Source organism: Stegostoma tigrinum, chromosome 42 (genome assembly GCF_030684315.1).
Source record: "Stegostoma tigrinum isolate sSteTig4 chromosome 42, sSteTig4.hap1, whole genome shotgun sequence".
Taxonomy (NCBI): domain Eukaryota; kingdom Metazoa; phylum Chordata; class Chondrichthyes; order Orectolobiformes; family Stegostomatidae; genus Stegostoma; species Stegostoma tigrinum.
This window is the reverse complement of record NC_081395.1, coordinates 6364383-6386884: the sequence shown is the minus strand read 5'-3', so window position 1 is coordinate 6386884 and position 22502 is coordinate 6364383. Positions and strand designations below refer to the sequence as shown.

At 51.6% G+C, this 22502-nt stretch overlaps 1 protein-coding gene across 1 annotated transcript in view; it reads right to left on the bottom strand.

Annotated features, from left to right (window-relative positions):
* Nucleotides 1-6355: 6355 nt before the first annotated feature.
* The window catches only part of LOC125449280 (potassium channel subfamily K member 2-like), an 86864-nt gene continuing 70717 nt past the window's right edge, over nucleotides 6356-22502 (bottom strand). Inside the window, exons 6-7 of the mRNA XM_059641504.1 lie at nucleotides 7510-7652; nucleotides 6356-6772 (exon numbers count right to left, since the gene is read on the bottom strand). Of these exons, the coding sequence (XP_059497487.1) occupies nucleotides 6356-6772; nucleotides 7510-7652 (560 nt within the window). The remainder of the gene's footprint in view (nucleotides 6773-7509; nucleotides 7653-22502) is intronic.

Below are 22502 nucleotides of genomic sequence, written 5' to 3'. Positions count from 1 at the left end.
GACCCTCTGTACCTGCCACACAGATGCCACGCTCTGACCGTCACCAACAAGAGACTATCTAACCACCACCCCTTGACATTCAATGGTGTTCCCATCACTGAATCCCCTGCTATCCACATCCTGGGGGTTACCATTGACCAGAAACTCAACTGGACTCACCGCATTAATGCAGAGACCATTGCAGGTCAGAGGGTGGGAATCCTGCAGCGAGTAACTCCCCTCCTGACTCCCCCCCCCCCCCCCCCCCCCACAAAGCCCGTCCCATCATCTACAAGGCACAAGTCAGGAGAGGGATGGAATGCCCCCCACTTGTCCCTGGATGGGGACAGCCCCAACAACACGTGAAGCTCGACACCATCCAGGACAAAGCGACCCCCGCTTCGATTGGCACCACATCCACAAACATCCCGCTCCCTCCACCCACCGACGCTCAGTCGCAGCAGTGTGTACCATCGACAAGACGCTCTGCAGAAACTCACCAAAGACCCTCAGGCAGCACCTTCCAAACCCACCACCCACTTCCATCCCGAAGGACCAGGGGCAGCAGGAGCATGGGAACACCACCCCCTGTACATTCCCCTCCGAGGCCCCCACCGTCCCGACTTGGAAATATATCCCGTTCCTTCAGAGTCGCTGGGTCAGAATCCTGGAATTCCCTCCCTCAGGGGCATTGTGGGTCACCCCACGGCGTATGGACTGCAGCGGCTCAAGAAGGCAGCTCCCCCTCCCCCACATTCTACAGGGGCAATTAGGGACGGGGCAATAAATGCTGGGCCCATCTAGCGACACCTACATCCGATGAATGAATTTTGAAATTGCCCTCGGAAAGGGAACCCCAGGATTTTGACCCAGTGAAGAAACGGTGATACCTTTCCAAGTGAGTGGCTAGGAGGGGGCTGAATGGCCTGGCTGACTGTGTGGGAATGGACTCCCGAAAGGGTCACTTCTCTAGCATTGGCACTTTTTTCTTGTCGAAATAACAGGCATCCAATTCCTGGCTGCAGCGAGGCTCGTTTTATTTCAGGAACATTTTCACCCTGAGGCCTAGCGTTCGGGTGTAGGCCCGGACCGAGCAAGCATAGCGGACTCTGCTCCCCGAAAGGGGACGTGTAGGGTTTTATTTTTGTAAAGATAACCAACTGTAGTCTCGCCATCATCGCCCGAGAGGAGTTTCCAATCCTGGATTTATTCCTTAAGTTTAACTCCCATCAGCGGCTGTGGCAGGATTGATCCCTCACACCCCACACCATCTCCAGGCCAACTGAGGAGGGCAATATTGGAGGGGGAGGGAAGCTGAGGACACAGGGAGGGGAGACAGAAAGGTCCTGCTCCTCCATTTGTGTGGTGACGGGAGCAGTGGGGCTTGGGGGGGTGTCAAAGTTCAAGAGGGGATAGGGCAGGAGGAGAGGGAAGTAGGCCTAGGCACGAGGAAATCGGGGCAAATGATTCAAAGACACTGGGCTTGCAGAGGGGTGGACAGCAGGGTTTACATTTATACCCTTGGGCTCACTATCACTACCTCATACCCAGGAGAGAAACACTGGCCCTGAAATAACTCCATGGAGACCAGTCTCCCATCATCGAGTCACATGAGGAGAGTACTCCCTGGCATAGAACATAGAACATAGAACATTAAACGTAGAACGTAGAACGTAGAACATAGAACGTAGAATGTAGAACAGAGAACGTAGAACATAGAACAGAGAACGTAGAACATAGAACAGAGAACATAGAACGTAGAACGTAGAACGTAGAACAGAGAACAGAGAACAGAGAATGTAGAACAGAGAACATAGAACAGAGAACGTAGAACGTAGAACATAGAACAGAACAGTGCTGCATAGCACAGGCCCTTTGGCCCATGATGTTGTGCCGAACTTTTTACCCTAATCCTAAGGTCTATCTAACCTCCACCCCTACCTTATACTATCATCCTTATGCCTATCTAATAGCCACTTTAATGCCCCTAATGAGGCCAACTCCACTACCCTCTCCGGCAATGCATTCCACACCCTGACCACTCTCTGAGTAAAGAACCTACCTCTGACGTCTCCCCTATATCTGCCCCCATTCACTTTAAAACCATGCCCCCTCGTAATACCTACCTCCACCCTCAGAAAAAGTGTCTTGCTGTCCACTCTATCTACACCTCGGATCATTTTGTACACCTCTACCAAGTCACCTCTCATCCTTCGTTGCTCTAAAGAGAAAAGTCCTAGCTCTCTCAACCTTTCCTCATTAAGACCTTCCCTCCATTCCAGGCAACATCCTGGTAAATCTCCTCTGCACCTTTTCCAACGCTTCCACACTTTTCCTGTAACGAGGCATCCAGAACTGGACACAATACTCCAGATGTGGCCGAATCAGGGTTTTGTATAGCTGAGGCATAACTTCACGGCTCTTGAACTCAATCCCTCTATTAATGAAAGCTCACACACCATATGACTTCTTAACAACTCTATCCACCTGGGTGGCAGCTTTCAGGGAGCTGTGGACATGAACCCCAAGATCCCTCTGCTCCTCCACACTGCCAAGAATCTTTCTGTTAACCCTGTATTCTGCTTTGAAGTTTATCTTTCCAAAATGACCCACCTCACACTTTTCAGGGTTAAACTCCATCTACAGGAAGGATGTTATGAAGTTTGAAAGGGCTCAGAAAAGATTTACAAGGATGTTGGAGGGTTTGAGCTACAGGGAGAGGCTGAATGGTCTGGGGCTATTTTCCCTGGAGCGTTGGAGGCTGAGGGGGGAACCTTATAGAGGTTTATAAAATCACGAGGGACATGGGTAGGGTGAATGTCAGGGTCTTTTCCCCAGGGTGGGGGGAGTCCAAAACTAGAAGGGTGTAAGTTGAAGAGAGAGGGGAAATATTTACAAGGGACTGAAGGGGTAACTTTTTCACACAGAGGGAGGTGCGTGTATGGAATGAGCTGCCAGAGGAAGTGGTGGGGGCTGGTACAATGATAACATTTAAAAGGCATCTGGATGGGTACATGGATAGGAAGGGTTGGGGGGGGGTGTATATGGGCTAAATGCTGGAAAATGGGACGAGATTAATTTAGGATATAGAGTCGGCACGGACGAGTTGGGCTGAAGGGTCTGTCTCTGTGCTGGAATATGGCTCTGTGGCTCTATGACATTATTCACCACTGATACCTACTACTTTAGAGCCGGTTCTCAGCATGCACGGAGTCTCTGACCCTCCTGTTTATATCTGTCAGCCAGGGCTCCCTGATTGGACTAAGTTAACAGCCCCAATCAGGGAAGTCCTATTCCATGAGGTCCAATCCTGGAGCATGATGGAAGAAATTCGTACGCCTCTTCTGGCAATAAAGGTATCGAGGCTATGAGATCCTCTGTGCACAACTCATCCTTCGGCGCTAGATGGGGAGGGAGAAGCTATGGGTTCTCACGTTCTTGCCGGATGTCCTGAAGGACCCCAGTCTGTTTTACTCTTACGCCCCATTTGCGAGTTTGCAGCTTCTGTGTGCTTGCTGGGCACCACCTCAGGTCCACGCCCCTTACCCATTCCCGTAATTCCTACACCAAACTTTGTCCCTGAAGTCAACTGTCTCTCTCCCTTAGAGGAGTCTTGCATCCGGCACTTCGCCCTTCCCACACAAGGTCCTGGAATTTCAGTTTAACCCAGCGCGGTGTCTTCTCCGCTTTGGAAGCACTGCCGGAGCTGTCCTTGCAGTTGGGCAAGGAGCGGTTGTGTGATCAACTCGAAAACAGGTATCGAGTGAAACCCGCAGGCTGTTTCTCTCAGCCTACCTTTCAAAGCTCGGCCAGCTTTTTCCTCGCCAGGCCATCGGACGATGGATGGGATGGCGCTGTCCTTCCAGGAAGAATCCCATGCGGCACTAGGGAACGCTCGAATTCCCTGATGGTAAGCGATGGCCCGTTTTCTGTGACCAACGCATCCATGTGTTGCAGTCAGGTGTGGACGCATTTTCTAGCTTCGTCCCATGAGTGTACTTTACACACAATGTCCCAGAATACTGAGCCCATGAAAAGGGCTGGCGTAGTCAACGTGTAACTGAGTTCGGGCTTTAACCTGCTGTGCCCACTAAAGTGCAAATGGTCATTGTTGCTGAAGACTGGCTCAGCAACAGCTGTGCCAGCCTCCATTAGACCATTTAACCAGATGTTTATTTGGGTTGGTTCTGATTTGGACATTGCTGAGCAGCTTAACTGTTACAAACCAGATGTAGGTGGGCTTTCCAGGGTGTGTGCTCTCTGGCATTACCAGCCAGTGTGTTCTCTCACTCATTTGGGTCTACTGGGACTATTTTTCTGTCTTGAATCCATATGCTGGCAGCAACTACAATGGTTTGCTGGCCCAGATCCTGGGGGAAATTATAACTGTTTGCTTTTGTTTTGGGGTCTCGCTGTGGGCTGGCCTGGGGTCCCTCTGTTCAGGACATGTCCTGAGTGAGGCGATGCAATTGCTTTGACCCTCAAGCGGCATTCTCCAAGCTCAGTGGGGTTGGCGAGGGTGCCCACTTCCATCAGCATGCCCTGCTACCCATGAAGTACAGTCCCACTTGCTGCATCTTTCCAATGATAAGGCCAATTGTAGCATCTCAGCTTGTCAGCGCTTTTGCGCTGCTATATCATTCATCCCGCACACCGTATGGTCTCTCAGCGTCTCGTTACGGGTTAAACGGCAGTCACGCACCCCCTGCCAGTTGTCATAACCCAGTCAAAAATTCCTGGCATGGATACCCCTACTTGTCGAACTGCTAAGGAAAGTGATGGCGTCTCAGAGGCAGAGGATGCTCAAGCTCGTTATATTCCATAGCCAAATTCGTCAGCTCTTGAAAGGTTTGGATATCTGGTGCCTCCGGCTAGATTAGGCTTCTAACAACCGAAAAAGCTGCGGGTCCACAAGCTGTCAGGAGAATTGCTCGTTGGTTTTCATCTGCTCCAATGTCATTTGCCTGGAAACAAAAGAAACACGCCCTTTCCACATGCAGGGCCCAGCCTTTGAGGGCGGAATGGAATGAGTCTAGCTTCGCAAATCTCGGCATGACGGCAGAAATGCTTACTGTCGCGAGCGGGTTTCTCCAGGAACGTATTGTTTTCTCTCGTCACTGAAAAAGCTCCACAGAGGCCAGTATCCAGTCACGTTTATTTACACATGGAGAGTCCTTGACACTGATCCCCCTCCCTCGGAGCCAGCTCTCGGAGTGAGCAGAACCTCTGATGCGCCTATTTATATCTGCCAGCCAGGGCTCCCTGATTGGACTAGGTTAACAGCCCCAGTCAGGGAACTCATAATCTATGAGGATCACCTGGCTGATCTCTACACCCTGCCTTTTCTGCAGTAGGTGGGAGAATCACAAATCCAGACAACTCCCCTTGTTAGCTTCTCCTCTATCGTGTCCCTCAGGAAAAACTTGAGTGACCCCATCATGCCACGAGTCTAAGGTCCTGGTGAATCTACATCCATCTTGGTTTGGAGGTTGGACGGCAAAGGTTGCAGTGGGCTGGTGACCTGTAGACCTTGTAGGACATACACCGTCTCCCTGCTTATTCCCCTTCCCAGCAACTCACCATCCCGACTTGGGAATATCACCAGGTCAAATATTTCATTCAGGATCCCCGAACGGGAACAATCCCTGATAATGGATGGTGGGATGAGGGATACTTTAGGAAGAGCATGGTTGCTCTGTTAGCTTCTATCTGCCCCGCGTCAATGCCACCCCAAGGCCCCAGACCTTGGGCCTACAGAGTCCGATGGCCGGTGCCCAGGCCCTGTTTTGGATGGCCGAGGTTGGCTCCGGCACAATTGCGCTCCACGCCTCCCACGCCAAACCCATGACCCTCCCCTGACAACCTAACCACCTCCCCCCTACCCCACAACCCCAATCCACTCCCAGGGCCCTGTGTCTCAGCGGCCGGGAGAGCCCTGAGCTGATGATGTGGGGCGAGAGGGCACAAGGCCATGGCACAAATCCGCACCCCCCCCCCCCAAATACCACCACCCCCACCGAAACCGGAGACACTTACAAAAGTGAGCATAATTTGGCATCCTGGCTGGTTCTACGCCCCTTTCCCCTTCAGTCCAGGCCTGGAGAGGCTTGGCGTAGGAGAATGAATAAAAAGAGACAGGCCATTTGGCCCATCATGTCCGTGTTGTTCCAAAGCCGACAGTTCCCATTTCTCGGCACACTCTGGTACCCCTGCGCACCACCCCCCCCCCCCCCCCCCCCCCCCCGAGACTTTGGCATCGTGAGGGCCTTGAAGAGGAGGCGTTGGGAGAGGAAGGGGGAGACAGAAGGGGACTCCAACACCATGGTTCTGCTCCTGTACCCCCGGCCCCCACACCTCCCTCCCCACCCCCGACGGGTCAGATGTTCTCCCCTGTGTCTCTGGTCTGCAAGGGGTGTTCCTGTTGCCCCGGGTAGCCGTTGGCACTCCTCGGCTGCTTGCGGTGCCCCCTGCGTTTGCCACGGCGCACAGCAGGCATCGGGGACGGCCGCCCCGAGAGGCGATCCGACTCCTCGGCGTCGATGAAGGCCAGGTCCTCACCCAGGAAATCGAAAGGCCTCGAGTCCTCCTCCTCTGCCTCCGCTTCCTCCCACTCCCGGGGGCCAGGATCCAGACCGGGAGAGCCCTGGGCCTCGGGCGAGGCCTTCTGGGTGAGGGCCACACCTCCGCGCTGCGCCTTGTCACGAATCTCCAGGCTGAGGCGCTTGTGAGTCACTTTGATCTCCGTGGTGAGGTTGGCTGTCCAGTTGGCTGCCTGTGTCGTCAGGCCTCCCATCTGGGCGGGGAAAGAGAGAGGTGAGCTATTCGACTTGGTGGGGCGTCGCAGCACCCCTATCGGTAAACCCCCACCCTTTTCTTTTCAATGACACCTGGTCTACCGACCCTCTCCGTTCCCGCCCTCACCCATAACACCCACCCCGCCCCTCCACTAACCCCACCCTCACCCCTTCCCCCAACCCCACTGCCCAGCCCCCAAATACATCCATCCTCATTTTAGGCTCCTCCCACCTCTTGGGGGGGTGGGGATGGGGTGAAAGCAGGACAGAACGCCCTGTCAGAGACCCCACCTCTCCAGTGTTGCATTCGGTGCCCCCTGGTCGCATCCGCGCTGCCCATCGAATTTGGGGAGGGGAGGGGTGCGGGGCGGGGGGAGGTGGGGTGCAGGGGGAAGTTAGCAGCCCTTCCTCGAGGGACAGAGAAACAGCAATGTTCTCCACCCCCTTTCTATCGGGCTCCCGAGTGGTGGGGGGGTGAGGTTGGGGGGGGAGAGGGTGACGAGTGCGACGCGTACCTCCAGGTATTGAGTGTGATTGTTGGGTTGGGGGTGGGGGTGGGGGGGCCGGTTGGCCGTGCTGGGAGTGCGACAGTTATCTGTGAGATTGGGACCCCCTCGTCGGAGGTGAGGCAGGGTAGCGGGAAGGAATGGCGGTGTGGGTGGGCGGGTGGGGCGGTTGGGGGAGGCTAGGGGTGTGAGATGGTGGCCTATACCCGGGTCATCATGGAATTGCTCACCTCCGCCCGGGTCCTCTTGGACAGAACCCTGAGCCAGTCTCCAATCATCGAGAGGATCGCAGCGAAATAGGCCAGACCGAAGACGATCCAGAACCACACAACAGGCTTATACCACACTCTGTAAACCCGTTTGGAATCTCCACCTAGGTAAGAAGGGACATTCCGGTCAACGTCAAGAGGGCCAGGCCTAGGCGGTGAGGCCCCATCGGAAATCTGAGGCGTCCGAAGTCAGAACAGGCCACTCGGCCCCTCGAGCGTGCTGCACCGTCAAATAGCCCCGTGGCCCGATCTGGTCGCGGTCTCAGCTCCACATCCGCCTCTGCTCCCTCGCGGCTACCGGAGACTGGGAATTTCATGGCGGGCAACTCGCCTCCTGGCTCCCCAAAGCCTGTCTTACCTTCTACAGGTCGGGAGTGTGCTGGAATACTTGCCCCCCCCCGCCCCCACCGACCTACTCCCCGCCCGCCAGCTTGCCCTGGATGGTTGCAGCTCCAACAACGCTCAAGAGGGTCGACACCATCGGGCTCACTTGATCATCATCCCATCCCACCATCAACATTCGTTCCTTCCGCATCTAACGCACAGTCGCAGCAGTGTGTGCCACATACACCATGCACTACAGAAACCCACCACAGCTTCATTGATTACACCTACTGATCTTCTATAGGACTGGACTAATGCAATCGTGTATTTAATTGTTCATCTGGGGAGTTAACTTTTGAAATAAAATCACATCTTAAAAACCGTTTTCTCCAAGATGTCCAACCCTGAATTCTGTTTGGACCTTCTCTGACATCAAATCTTTGCAAACAAAAAGAAAACAGAAGTTTCTGGGAAGGCTCAGCAGGCCTGGCAACATTTTGGGTCGAGTGAGCCTTCCTCAGAGTTAAAAGGAAGAGTCTCTCGATCCCAAAATGTTAACTCTGATTGCTCTGCACAGAAGCAGAGTGCCCTGCTGAGCTTTTCCAGCGATCTTTTCTTTCTCCCCCCCTGCTGCCCCGATTTACAGCAGTTCTTTCGATTTAAATTTTGCAAGCGGGCTCAATTTCTCCCGCTTGATGTTGTGTGCAATCCTGTGGTTTCAATGCTTTTAATTTTGCAGCACATCAGCGTCGCGCTACTGTCTGTCTCCAGCTGAACGATAGAAGAGACAGAGGTTTGACACTTCAGCCTTGTGCAAATGTCCTCTCCAGGGGTATCATTGAGAACGTTATTGCAAAACCTCTATCGAATCAGGCAGAGTCAATATGATCGTGTGAGAGGGAAATTGCATTTGACCGGGATGTAATAGGTAGCATATACCCATGGGGTGCTTTACAGCAAACTCTTTCTTAACTGGCACCTAGAGAGCCTGGAATATAGCCCTTCATCGAATATTCTGTATGATCAAGAGGGACAGATAATCCTGTCTAAGCAAAACTTCGAGACAACAATGTCCCTTGTAAAGTCTCTGTAAATCATCAACACTCCTCCTAAAATCAATAGTAAGTTACAGAAATGTAATGCACAGGCGTACACACATCACTGTTGTGCTTTATTCACTGCGTAAATACTCAGGCTGGAAGTACATAGTTTGTGCTGGTTAAAACAAAATCTGCTGTACTTCAGAGTCCACACACCGTTACTAGAATAGAATAGAATTCCCTTGGTGTGGAGGAAGGCGTTTCAGCCCATTGAGCCCTCCCACCCAATCCCTGGATTTCCCATAGCTAACCCACCTGCACACGTTGGGCAATTTAAAGAAGAGAATCCCTACAGTGTGGAAACAGGCCCTTCAGCCCCATCAGTCCGCACTGGGCTTCAGAGAATCCCATCCCCCCTCTAGGGCAATTTAGCATGGCGAACCCACCCAGCCTACACCTCTTTGGGAGGAAACCCTGGCAGACACGGGGAGGATGTGCAAACTCCACACAGGTGCCTGAGGGTGGAATCGAACCCACGTCCCTGGCGTCTCGAGGCAGAAGCGCCAACCACTGAGCCACCGTGCTGCTCATGTATGCAAACCAAAGGCCAGGAGGTATGAGGGGTAACGTGACAGCATAGTTAGATAATTACAGAGCGGGCTTGGTTCATTTCAGGGTATAACTGTTATAGGGATCAGAGACAGGCCTCAGCTATTTACAGCCTGTACAGATGGCCTGGATGCGGGGTCCAATCCCACAACTGTTCATGTTGCTGACAATCGATGGTCCGTAACGCAATGGTTCAGAAACGGTTAATGTTGCAGACCATGTTAAACTCCACCTCCCCCCAATGTAGTCGCACAGTCTCGGACTGGGAATCAAATCAATAGCTCCCTTACGCCCATCATCTCGAAACTGCCACGCGCATGTGGCGGCCATACTGTAAAATACCCCCTCAAGGCAAACCATGCCACTTGTTGGAACTCACCGATGGGTTTCAGTCAGAATCACAGAAGCCCTACAGTGCGGCAGCAGGCCATTCGGCCCATCGAGTCTGCGTCAGCCACTCCTAAGGACATCCCACCCAGTACCCTACCCCTGTAACCCTGCTTTTCCCACGGCTCATCCAGCTAGCCTGCACATCCTTGGAGGCTACAGAGCAATTTAGCACAGCCATTGTGAACAGTTTTGGTCACCAAACTATGGATGCTTTGGAGGCGGTACAGGAAAGGTGGACAAGGATGCTGCTGGAATTGGGGTGGAATTTAGTGATGAAGAAAGGTTGGATAGAGTGGGTTTGTTTTCACTGGAAGGCAGAGAGGCGACCTGATAGGAGTTTATGAGATTGTGAATGGTGTGGATAAAGTGGAAAGTATGAGGATTTTTCCCAGGGTGGAGGGGTCAGCTACCACAGGTTCCAGGTGCGAAGGGGGGCATGTTTTAAAAGAGGTGTGCGAGGGAACTTTTTCACGCAAAGGGTGGTCAGTGCATGGAACGCACTGCCGGAGGAGTCTGTGGAGCAGATAAAGCAGCAGCATTCAAGAAGCACCGGGATAAACAGGAAGGGAATAGAGGGAGAGGGATCCTGTAAGTGAAGACAGTTCCAGTATGGAGGGGCAACATGTGTCAGCACAGGCTTGGAGGGCCGAAGGGCCTGTCCCTGTGCTGTATTGCTCTGTGTTCTAACCCACCCTGACCCGCACATCCCTGGGCACTACGGGACAATTTAGCACGGCCAACCCACCCTGACCCGCACATCCCTGGGCACTACGGGACAATTTAGCACGGCCAATCCACCCTAACCCGCACATCCCTGGACACTATGGGACAATTTAGCACGGCCAATCCACCCTAACCCGCACATCCCTGGGCACTATGGGACAATTTAGCACGGCCAATCCACCCTAACCCGCACATCCCTGGGTACTGCGGGACAATTCAGCACGGCCAATCCACCCTAACCCGCACATCCCTGGGCACTACGGGACAATTTAGCACGGCCAATCCACCCTAACCCGCACATCCCTGGGCACGATGGGACAATTTAGCACAGCCAATCCACCCCAACCTGCACATCCCTGGACACTATGGGACAATTTAGCACGGCCAATCCACCCTAACCTGCACATCCCTGGACACTATGGGACAATTTAGCACGGCCAATCCACCCTAACCCACACATCCCTGGGCACTATGGGACAATTTAGCACGGCCAATCCACCCTAACCCGCACATCCCTGGGCACGATGGGACAATTTAGCACAGCCAATCCACCCTAACCTGCACATCCCTGGGCATTATGGGACAATTTAGCACGGCCAATCCACCCTAACCTGCACATCCCTGGACACTATGGGACAATTTAGCACGGCCAACCCACCCTAACCCGCACATCCCTGGGCACTATGGGACAATTTAGCACGGCCAATCCACCCTAACCCGCACATCCCTGGACACTATGGGACAATTTAGCACGGCCAACCCACCCTAACCCGCACATCCCTGGGCACTATGGGACAATTTAGCACGGCCAATCCACCCTAACCTGCACATCCCTGGGCATTATGGGACAATTTAGCACGGCCAATCCACCCTAACCCACACATCCCTGGGCACTATGGGGCAATTTAGCACGGCCAATCCACCCTAACCCACACATCCCTGGGCACTATGGGACAATTTAGCACGGCCAATCCACCCTAACCCGCACATCCCTGGGCACTATGGGACAATTATAGCACGACCAATCCACCCTAACCTGCACATCCCTGGGCACTATGGGACAATTTAGCACGGCCAATCCACCCTAACCTGCACATCCCTGGGCACTATGGGACAATTTAGCACGGCCAATCCACCCTAACCTGCACATCCCTGGGCACTATGGGACAATTTAGCACGGCCAATCCACCCTAACCTGCACATCCCTGGGCACTATGGGACAATTTAGCACGGCCAATCCACACTAACCCGCACATCCCTGGGCACTATGGGACAATTTAGCATGACCAATCCACCCTAACCCGCACATCCCTGGGCACTATGGGACAATTTAGCACGGCCAATCCACCCTAACCCGCACATCCCTGGGCACTATGGGACAATTTAGCACGGCCAATCCACCCTAACCTGCACATCCCTGGGCACTATGGGACAATTTAGCACGGCCAATCCACCCTAACCTGCACATCCCTGGACACTATGGGACAATTATAGCACGGCCAATCCACCCTAACCCGCACATCCCTGGGCACTATGGGACAATTTAGCACAGCCAATCCACCCTAACCCGCACATCCCTGGGCACTATGGGACAATTTAGCACGGCCAATCCACCCTAACCTGCACATCCCTGGGCACTATGGGACAATTTAGCACGGCCAATCCACCCTAACCCGCACATCCCTGGGCACTATGGGACAATTTAGCACGGCCAATCCACCCTAACCTGCACATCCCTGGGTACTATGGGACAATTTAGCACGGCCAGTCCACCCTAACCCGCACATCCCTGGACACTATGGGGCAATTTAGCACGGCCAATCCACCCTAACCCGCACATCCCTGGACACTATGGGACAATTTAGCACGGCCAATCCACCCTAACCTGCACATCCCTGGGCACTATGGGACAATTTAGCACGGCCAATCCACCCTAACCTGCACATCCCTGGGCACTATGGGACAATTTAACACGGCCAATCCACCCTAACCCGCACATCCCTGGACACTATGGGACAATTTAGCACGGCCAATCCACCCTAACCCGCACATCCCTGGACACTATGGGACAATTTAGCACGGCCAATCCACCCTAACCCGCACATCCCTGGGCACTATGGGACAATTTAGCACGGCCAACCCACCCTAACCTGCACATCCCTGGGCACTATGGGACAATTTAGCACGGCCAATCCACCCTAACCCGCACATCCCTGGACACTATGGGACAATTTAGCACGGCCAATCCACCCTAACCCGCACATCCCTGGACACTATGGGACAATTTAGCACGGCCAATCCACCCTAACCCACACATCCCTGGGCACTATGGGACAATTTAGCACGGCCAATCCACCCTAACCCGCACATCCCTGTGCACTATGGGACAATTTAGCACGGCCAACCCACCCTAACCCGCACATCCCTGGGCACTATGGGACAATTTAGCACGGCCAACCCACCCTAACCCGCACATCCCTGGGCAATATGGGACAATTTAGCACGGCCAATCCACCCTAACCTGCACATCCCTGGGCACTATGGGACAATTTAGCACGGCCAACCCACCCTAACCTGCACATCCCTGGGCACTATGGGACAATTTAGCACGGCCAATCCACCCTAACCCGCACATCCCTGGGCACTATGGGACAATTTAGCACGGCCAATCCACCCTAACCCGCACATCCCTGGGCACTATGGCACAATTTAGCACGGCCAATCCACCCTAACCCGCACATCCCTGGGCACTATGGGACAATTTAGCACGGCCAATCCACCCTAACCCGCACATCCCTGGGCACTATGGGACAATTTAGCACGGCCAATCCACCCTAACCCGCACATCCCTGGGCACTATGGGACAATTTAGCACGGCCAATCCACCCTAACCCGCACATCCCTGGGCACTATGGGACAATTTAGCACGGCCAATCCACCCTAACCCGCACATCCCTGGGCACTATGGGACAATTTAGCACGGCCAATCCACCCTAACCTGCACATCCCTGGGCATTATGGGACAATTTAGCACGGCCAATCCACCCTAACCCGCACATCCCTGGGCACTATGGGACAATTTAGCACGGCCAACCCACCCTAACCTGCACATCCCAGGGCACTATGGGACAATTTAGCACGGCCAATCCACCCTAACCCGCACATCCCTGGGCACTATGGGACAATTTAGCACGGCCAATCCACCCTAACCTGCACATCCCTGGGCACTACTCGACAATTTAGCACGGCCAATCCACCCTAGCCCACACATCCCTGGGCACTATGGGACAATTTAGCACGGCCAACCCACCCTAACCTGCACATCCCTGGGCATTATGGGACAATTTAGCACGGCCAATCCACCCTAACCCGCCCATCCCTGGGCACTATGGGACAATTTAGCACGGCCAATCCACCCTAACCTGCACATCCCTGGGCACTATGGGACAATTTATCACGGCCAATCCCACCCTAACCCGCACATTCCTGGGCACTATGGGACAATTTAGCACGGCCAATCCACCCTAACCTGCACATCCCTGAACACTATGGGACAATTTAGCACGGCCAATCCACCCTAACCTGCACATCCCTGAACACTATGGGGCAATTTAGCACGGCCAATCCACCCTAACCCGCACATCCCTGGGCACTATGGGACAATTTAGCACGGCCAATCCACCCTAACCCGCACACCCCTGGACACTACGGGACAATTTAACACGGCCAATCCACCCTAACCCGCACATCCCTGGGCACTATGGGACAATTTAGCACGGCCAATCCACCCTAACCCGCACATCCCTGGGCACTATGGGACAATTTAGCACGGCCAATCCACCCTAACCCGCACATCCCTGGGCACTATGGGACAATTTAGCACGGCCAATCCACCCTAACCCGCACATCCCTGGGCACTATGGGACAATTTAGCACGGCCAACCCACCCTAACCCGCACATCCCTGGGCACTATGGGACAATTTAGCACGGCCAACCCACCCTAACCCGCACATCCCTGGGCACTATGGGACAATTTAGCACGGCCAACCCACCCTAACCCGCACATCCCTGGGCACTATGGGACAATTTAGCACGGCCAACCCACCCTAACCTGCACATCCCTGGGCACTATGGGACAATTTAGCACGGCCAATTCACCCTAACCCGCACATCCCTGGGCACTATGGGACAATTTAGCACGGCCAATCCACCCTAACCTGCACATCCCTGGGCACTATGGGACAATTTAGCACGGCCAATCCACCCTAACCTGCACATCCCTGGGCACTACGGGACAATTTAGCACGGCCAATCCACCCTAACCCGCACATCCCTGGGCACTATGGGACAATTTAGCACGGCCAATTCACCCTAACCCGCACATCCCTGGGCACTATGGGACAATTTAGCACGGCCAATCCACCCTAACCTGCACATCCCTGGGCACTATGGGACAATTTAGCACGGCCAACCCACCCTAACCCACACATCCCTGGGCACTATGGGACAATTTAGCACGGCCAATCCACCCTAACCCACACATCCCTGGGCACTATGGGACAATTTAGCACGGCCAATCCACCCTAACCCGCACATCCCTGGGCACTATGGGACAATTTAGCACGGCCAATCCACCCTAACCCGCACATCCCTGTGCACTATGGGACAATTTAGCACGGCCAATCCACCCTAACCTGCACATCCCTGGGCACTACGGGGCAATTTAGCACGGCCAATCCACCCTAACCTGCACATCCCTGGGCACTACGGGACAATTTAGCACGGCCAATCCACCCTAACCCGCACATCCCTGTGCACTATGGGACAATTTAGCACGGCCAATCCACCCTAACCCGCACATCCCTGGGCACTACGGGAGAATTTAGCACGGCCAATCCACCCTAACCCGCACATCTTTGGACTGTGGGAGGAAACTCCTGCAGACACGCGGACAATGTGCAAACACCATACAGACATTCACAGAGTTGTACAGCTCAGGCACAGAACCTTTGGTCCAACCAGGCCATAATCCAAAACTAAACACCAGTCCCACCTGCTCCTCCCCCATACCTTTCCAAACCTTTCCTGTTTATATTGTCACCTGAGGCTGGGATCAAACCCGGGTCCTTGGTGCCGTCAGGGAGCAGTGCTAGTGACTGAGCCACCGTGCTTCCTCAGCCCAGGATAATTATTGATCAAACTGGCTGGTTTACAGCAATCTGTCATAGAGCTGTACAGCATGGAACCAGACCCTTCAGTCCAAGCTGTCCATGCTGACCAGATATCCTCAGTTAGTCCCATTTGCCAGCATCAGGCCCATCTCCCTCTAAACCCTTCCTATCCATGTCCCCATCCAGATGCCTCTTAAATGCTGTAACTGTACCAGCCCCCACCACTTCCTCTGGCAGCTCATTCCATACACACACCACCCTCTGTGTGAATATGGTGCCCCTCAGGTCCCTTTTAAATATTGCCCCTCTCACCTTAACCCTATGACCCTCTAGTTTTGGATTCCCCTACCCCAGAGAAAAGACTCTGTCTATTCACCCTATCCACGCCCCTCATGATTTTACAAACCTCTATAAGGTCACCCCTCAGCCTCTGATGCTCCAGGGAAAATAGCCCCAGCCTATTCAGCCTCTCCCTGTAGCACAAACCCTCCAACCCTGGCATCTTTTCTGAACCCTTTCGAGTTTCACAACAACCTTCCTACAGCAGGGAGCCCAGAATTGGATGCTATATTCTAAAAGTGGCCCTAACCAATGTCCTGTACAGCCGCAGCATGACCCTCCCAACTCCCTATACTCAATGCACTGACCAATAAAGGCGAGTGTACCGAACACCTTCCTCACTGCCCTGTCTACCTGCAACTCCACTTTCAACGAACTATGAACCTGCTCCCCGATGTATTCAGCAACACTCCCCAGGACCTTCCCATTAAGTGTATAAGTTTTGTCTTTCCAAAACGCAGCACCTCACATTTATCTGAATTAAACTCCATCCGCCACTCCTTGGTCCATTTGTCCAAGTGATCAAGGTCCTGTTGTACTCTGAGATAGTCTAAATTGCTCTGTAGTGCAGCCTCCGTGGATTAGCCACGAGAAATGCAGGGTTACAGGGTGAGGTAGTCTGTGCAGGATGCCCTTCTTCGCTGTCCACCACACCTCCAATTCTAGTGGCACCTGCAAACGTACTAACCCTCACCTCCTATGGTCTCAGAGGAGCCCAGCCAACCAGAAGCTTGGTGGTTAGCACTGCAGCCTCGTGACACCAGGGACCCGAGTTCGATTCCACCCTGGGGCGTCTCTCTACATAGAGCCTGCGCACTTTCTGTGCGAGGGTGTGCTCTGGTATCTGCCAACAATCCAGAGATCTACAGGCAAGGGTAGGCGCAGGCTGGGCAGCATCTGAGGAGCTGGCAAGCTTGATGTTTCGGGTGGATTGGTTGCGCTAAATCGCTCTGGTGGTGCGCAGGCTGGGCGGGGTTCTGGGAGTAGGATGGGAGTCCCTCCAAAGAGTTGGTGAGAGACTCGATGGGCGGAACGACCTCCATCCGCACTGCGGATATTCTAAGTTGATGCTTGGCCATAAAGCAAGCATTTCAGAACTCCGGGCATAAAATTTTTTTGAAAAATCCTTACGGACGGGAGAAGGAGAGGAACATTAGCAGCACAGAAGGACCAGGGCGTGAAAAATCGAAGTAAAAATAACAGTGTACTTACCGTTTATAGTCAGTGTCACCGCTTTTGCAGGTGGGCAGCGAGAAGCAGAGCTACAGAAGTAAAGTCAACGGTCATTAATTGAATTAAGGATGCAGCGTCTGGGCTGATCAGGTGACAAAGGGGCAACTTAAAAGACAGAATCTAAGACACTGATTGAAAGAATTTTATGATGGCAACAACATCGGGGAAACTGCCATCTTAAGCTGTAGATTTGGTGAGAAATTTGATTAGACTGCTCTTTAAAATGGGGATGTGCGCCATGCATTGTGGTGCTAGAGGGCGAATAAGCACCGACTTTGCCCCTGAAGCTATGGGCAACTTCCATCCTGGCTGCCATTGATGGGAAGGCCTCCATTTTGCTCTCAGGAAGTCACCTTTTGATAGCAAAGTAAGGTGGGAAAATTCCCCAGCAAGCAGTACAGAGATACGGTGTTGTCATCTAATACAATCTAAGCTTTGAATGTAGCGAAATACTGTTTACTCGCATCACCAGAGTACAGAAAGCTTTAATAGAAGGACTAATAACTGCGTTTAACTGCTTACAAAACAGGGCAAGAAGACAACATTGCAAAATGCAGAATTATCAGTCCTTGCAAGCAAAACGCAGTTATCATGCTATCTTGGTTAGAAGCCAGCAGATTGTAACCAGTATCCAAACACTGTAGATTTGAAACAACTTTAAAGAGAAGAAAAATAAATAAGCCAGTTAGGAAGAAAACGGCAGGAAAAATAATACCATCTTGATGTCAGAGGGGGCCAAACAAAAGATTGAACACCTTGGAGGAAAGAGTTCTTAAAATACAGGATTACTTCAAAATTCAGTATGAACATTGGGGTGGACGCTAGGAAGTTGTTTTCGTTAGGCGGGGAGACTAGGACCCGTGGGCACAGCCTTAAAATTAGAGGGGGTAAATTTAAAACTGAAATGAGACGACATTTCTTCAGCGAGTGTGGTGGGCTTGTGGAATTCATTGCCACAGAGTGCAGGGGAGTCCGGGACATTGAATGCCTTCAAGGCAGAGATCGACAAATTCTTGATCTCAAAAGGAATCAAGGGCCACGGGGAGAGTGCAGGGAAGTGGTGTTGAAATGCCCATCAGCCATGATTTAAATGGCGGAGTGGACTTGATGGGCCAAATGGCCTTACTTCCACTCCTATGTCTTATGGTCTATGGTCTAACATGTAAATACACCATTGCTTTTGATCAGACCCACAGAGGATGATGTTATAAACTACCAAACTATAGAAGAAGACTGAGATACGTTTGAGTTAGTTCTTCAAGCTGTTAATTATTACTTGAACCTGAAATTCTTGAAGAGGTCAAAATAAACAGGAGAAGAATCCATAGATACTTTCATTAATGCATTAGTGAGAAATTACGACAATCATGCTTTGTTCCTAGCGGAACAAATGTTTTCTTTTAACCTCAGCATCGAATCTTTGTCAGATTTATTATAGGGTAAAGAAGACTTGGCTTTAGAGCAAGCTTTTCAAATCATGTCAGAAACAGAAACCAGGAAGAATCACAGATAAATTATATGCAGAAGTGCCAGTGATGGACTGGGATGGACAAAGTCAGAAGTCACACAGCACCAGGTCACAGACCAACAGGTCAAGTTGAAATCACAAGCTTTTGGAACACTGCTCCTTCGTCAAGTGAAAGATAAATTGTGAGAGGAGAAAGACAACTTTACCATGGGGTAGCGACTTAAACTATCAGCTTTAAAAAGGTACAATTCTCTCAAGATACACAGGGCAGATCAACATGTTAAGTAGGCCAAACTGCAGACACTCGGTGTCAGCGCTGTGGAACAAAAAAAATTCCTCACAGGCAAAAACAGTGCCCAGCTAGGCTACAAAACTATAAGTCAGGCTCAGAAATTGTGCAGAGATGGGGAATTCAGCACAGCAAAAGGCCTACAGAAACCCAGGTATTAACGGTATTCAATAAAATACCCAGGGCATTCCAAGGGGCAACTAGATAGTCAACAGCCTCAAGTTTCTGTTGGTTATGTTGATGGGCATCTCATTATTTTTAAGCTCAATACAGGGGCAAGTGTTAGTGTTCTATCAGATCAAATACTGTGGTCAAAGAAGCAGAAGTTACCACCTACAGGGATGAAACTGTATCCCAGGGAGGGCTAATTCTCAAGATTGCAAGCGACTCTACAACACAAGACACGTAATAGAGTTGACAATGTACTTCACTGCTCACATATCTTAACATCAACACATTTATGATAACGGGAAATGTTCGATTAGTTCCAGGACAAGGACTTTGTCTGAACTCATTCACGAGATAAGAGTGGCGTTTATTACCCATCCCTAATTGCCCAGAGGGCATTTAAGAGTCAACCACATTGCTGTGGGTCTGGAGTCTCATGGAGGCCCTAATGGGACAATCCAGCGATAATACCACCAGCCTATTTCCTCTCCACGCCCAGGAACAAACTATTGTCAACCAATTGAACATAGAACAGTACAGGCCCTTCAGCCCACAATATTGTGCCGACCTATTATCCTACTAAGATCAATTTACCCCGCATACCCTACAATTTACTATCCTCCATGTGCCTATCCAAGAGTGACTTAAGAACTGACTCCACTACCACTGCCGGCAGCACATTCCAACACTCTGGCCTGGAGGGAACCATTAAAACTATTATATTACACTACTTAAAGTAATGGCAGAAAAGGATCAATTAAAGCAGCCTCTGTAAGCGTAATTGTTTCTCATGTTCAACGGGAACGACCATATAAAGCTGCCGGAAATGTTTCCCATCCCTGAAGGCTGCACACACTGAGGCAGGATCAAGCTGTAGAACCCGCTTAAGCTCACTGAGGAACATTTACTGGCAGATAGCAGAACAGAATGTCGCAGAAATTGACATGGGGGGTCTGAGGCTCCTGTGGGAAGATGACGATCAAACTCAAGAGAAGCACCTCGCCTTCCAAGCACAAATTATCGATGCCTGTAATGGAGGTGATGCAAAGTAAGCAGGAATCTCCTGGGAGTATGGATTTGGAAAAGTCTATCTCAAGGCCAAAAGAGTCACTGAATGCGGTTAATGGTGTCCAACCTACTCATGGAAGCCAGGCCAACGTCCAAGGATTCAGGACATGGCCAAAAAGATTAAGGGTCCCAACCCGAAACGTCAGCTTTCCTGTTCCTCTGTCCTCCAGCTCCACACTGCGTTTTCACTGACTCTACCATCTGCAGCTCTTACTATCCCCAAAAAGTATGAAATTGACTTGTCGGTGAATCTGGGATTCTCCAAGGAAGGATGTACCTGTGTGAAAACAGCAGACATCTTCCATGATGGATAATCCCGGGAAGGTGTTACGGGGTGAGGCCCTGAGTTAGTGGGGAAGGGGTTCCTCTGCAAAAGGGCTTTCAGAAAATCGAGGGTCGTCCAGATAAAGTGAATGGGCCAACTATGGGATTTAGCGACGGTGACATCGTCCTCAAAGGGGCATGAGTGAGATAAAAGGTCCTCTGGCGGGGAAATTGCTTTCAGAGCTGAGGTTAACGACCCTTAATCTCCGAGGAGAACGGGTCCTGGAAAGATTGTGAGATAGGGACATCTGAATATGTGAGATTTATTGACAGGTGGAGAGTAACAAATATATATGTCATCCTATAGCTGAAAGTGTGCATTAGCTGTGGGTTCAAAAACCTGGTTAGGGGTGGGGAGATGTTGCACACATTTTGAGGGGAATAATGTTCAATAAAATCAACCTAGCCATGACGATGGAGTACAGTCTTAGATAGTGACCAGGAGAGTCTAATTCAGGAATCTGATGGGGTCTGATGTCTCATCCCTGGCGCCTGAGCGTTTTAGCAACTATGTCGTAATGAGCAGATTCTGGAATATGTACTGAAAACAACAAACGCTGGCGGTCATCCATGGAGAGGGAGCAAGCTAACGTTTTGAGTCTGAATGATTCTTCATCAGAGAAATGAGCTATACCTCGTGGTCAAGTCAACTTTGCCCCTTGCTGAGCTGTCATCCTTCACCAGAGACAGCAAGAACTGCAGATGCTGGAGGAGAATCAATACAGTTAAGAGCTGGAGGAGCACAGCAGAGTCAGGCAGCATTGGAGGAAGTCCTGGCCGAAACGTCTACTCTCCTGCTCCTCTGATGCCGCCTGACCCTGCTGGGCTCCTCCAGCTCGACACTGCATTGATCCTTCACCAGCGCTGACCGAATGGGTGCCAGGAACCAGTAACAGAATGGAGAATGCTTTCATAGACCATTGGGTAACACAGGGACTGGACAGCGATCTGAAGAAGGGATAATGGGAACCGCAGATGCTGGAGAATCCAAGATAACAAAGTGTTAAGCTGGATGAACACAGCAGGTCAAGCAGCATATCAGATCTGAAGAAGGGTCTGGGCCCGAAACGTCAGCCTTCCTGCACATCTGATGCTGCTTGGCCTGCTCTACACCTTGTTATCTCAGCAATGTTTCGATTTGGCTTGGGTAATTTTCTGCAACAGCTTTGTGATTTTGTGGTTTTCCACAAGAGACTCACAAGGAGACCTTTAACCTGATTAATGTTTTCTTAAAAGAAAGCAGAGTGGCATTTGACTTCATAAAGCAGCATAGCAGTTGCTAGAAAGGTGCTTTGAGTGACGGACATGAGGGATACAGACAGGCCAAGTGAGTGGGGAAGAAAATATCCAACAGATGTTGGCTTGTCCAATTTGGCTAGAGAAGCAGGAAGGTGGCATGTTATTTGTGCAGCGCAGAGGGATCTGGGTGATCTGGAGCACAGAAAGTTAGCACACAGGTCCAGCAAGTGGTTAGGAAAGAGAATGGAAATCTAGTCATTTATTGCGAGGGAAATGAAATAGAAAAGGGAGGAGGGTTTGCCTCTACAAAGCATTAGTGAAAACCCATCTGGCATGCCACACACACGATTTTGGTCACATTAAGAATGTACAGGAAATGCATCAGAGATGGTTCACTCAGCTGATTCCAGGCACAAGGGAATTTTAGGGTTTGTTGGAACTGGCCATTTGAGAGGTCAAGGTCAAGGCTTGGAGATGCCCATCCAACTTTGAACTCTGCCCTCGCCCACAGGTGGCCTAGGAGCCCGCTGGGGCTGGGGTAGAAGGACTCATAGCACTAAGCACCACG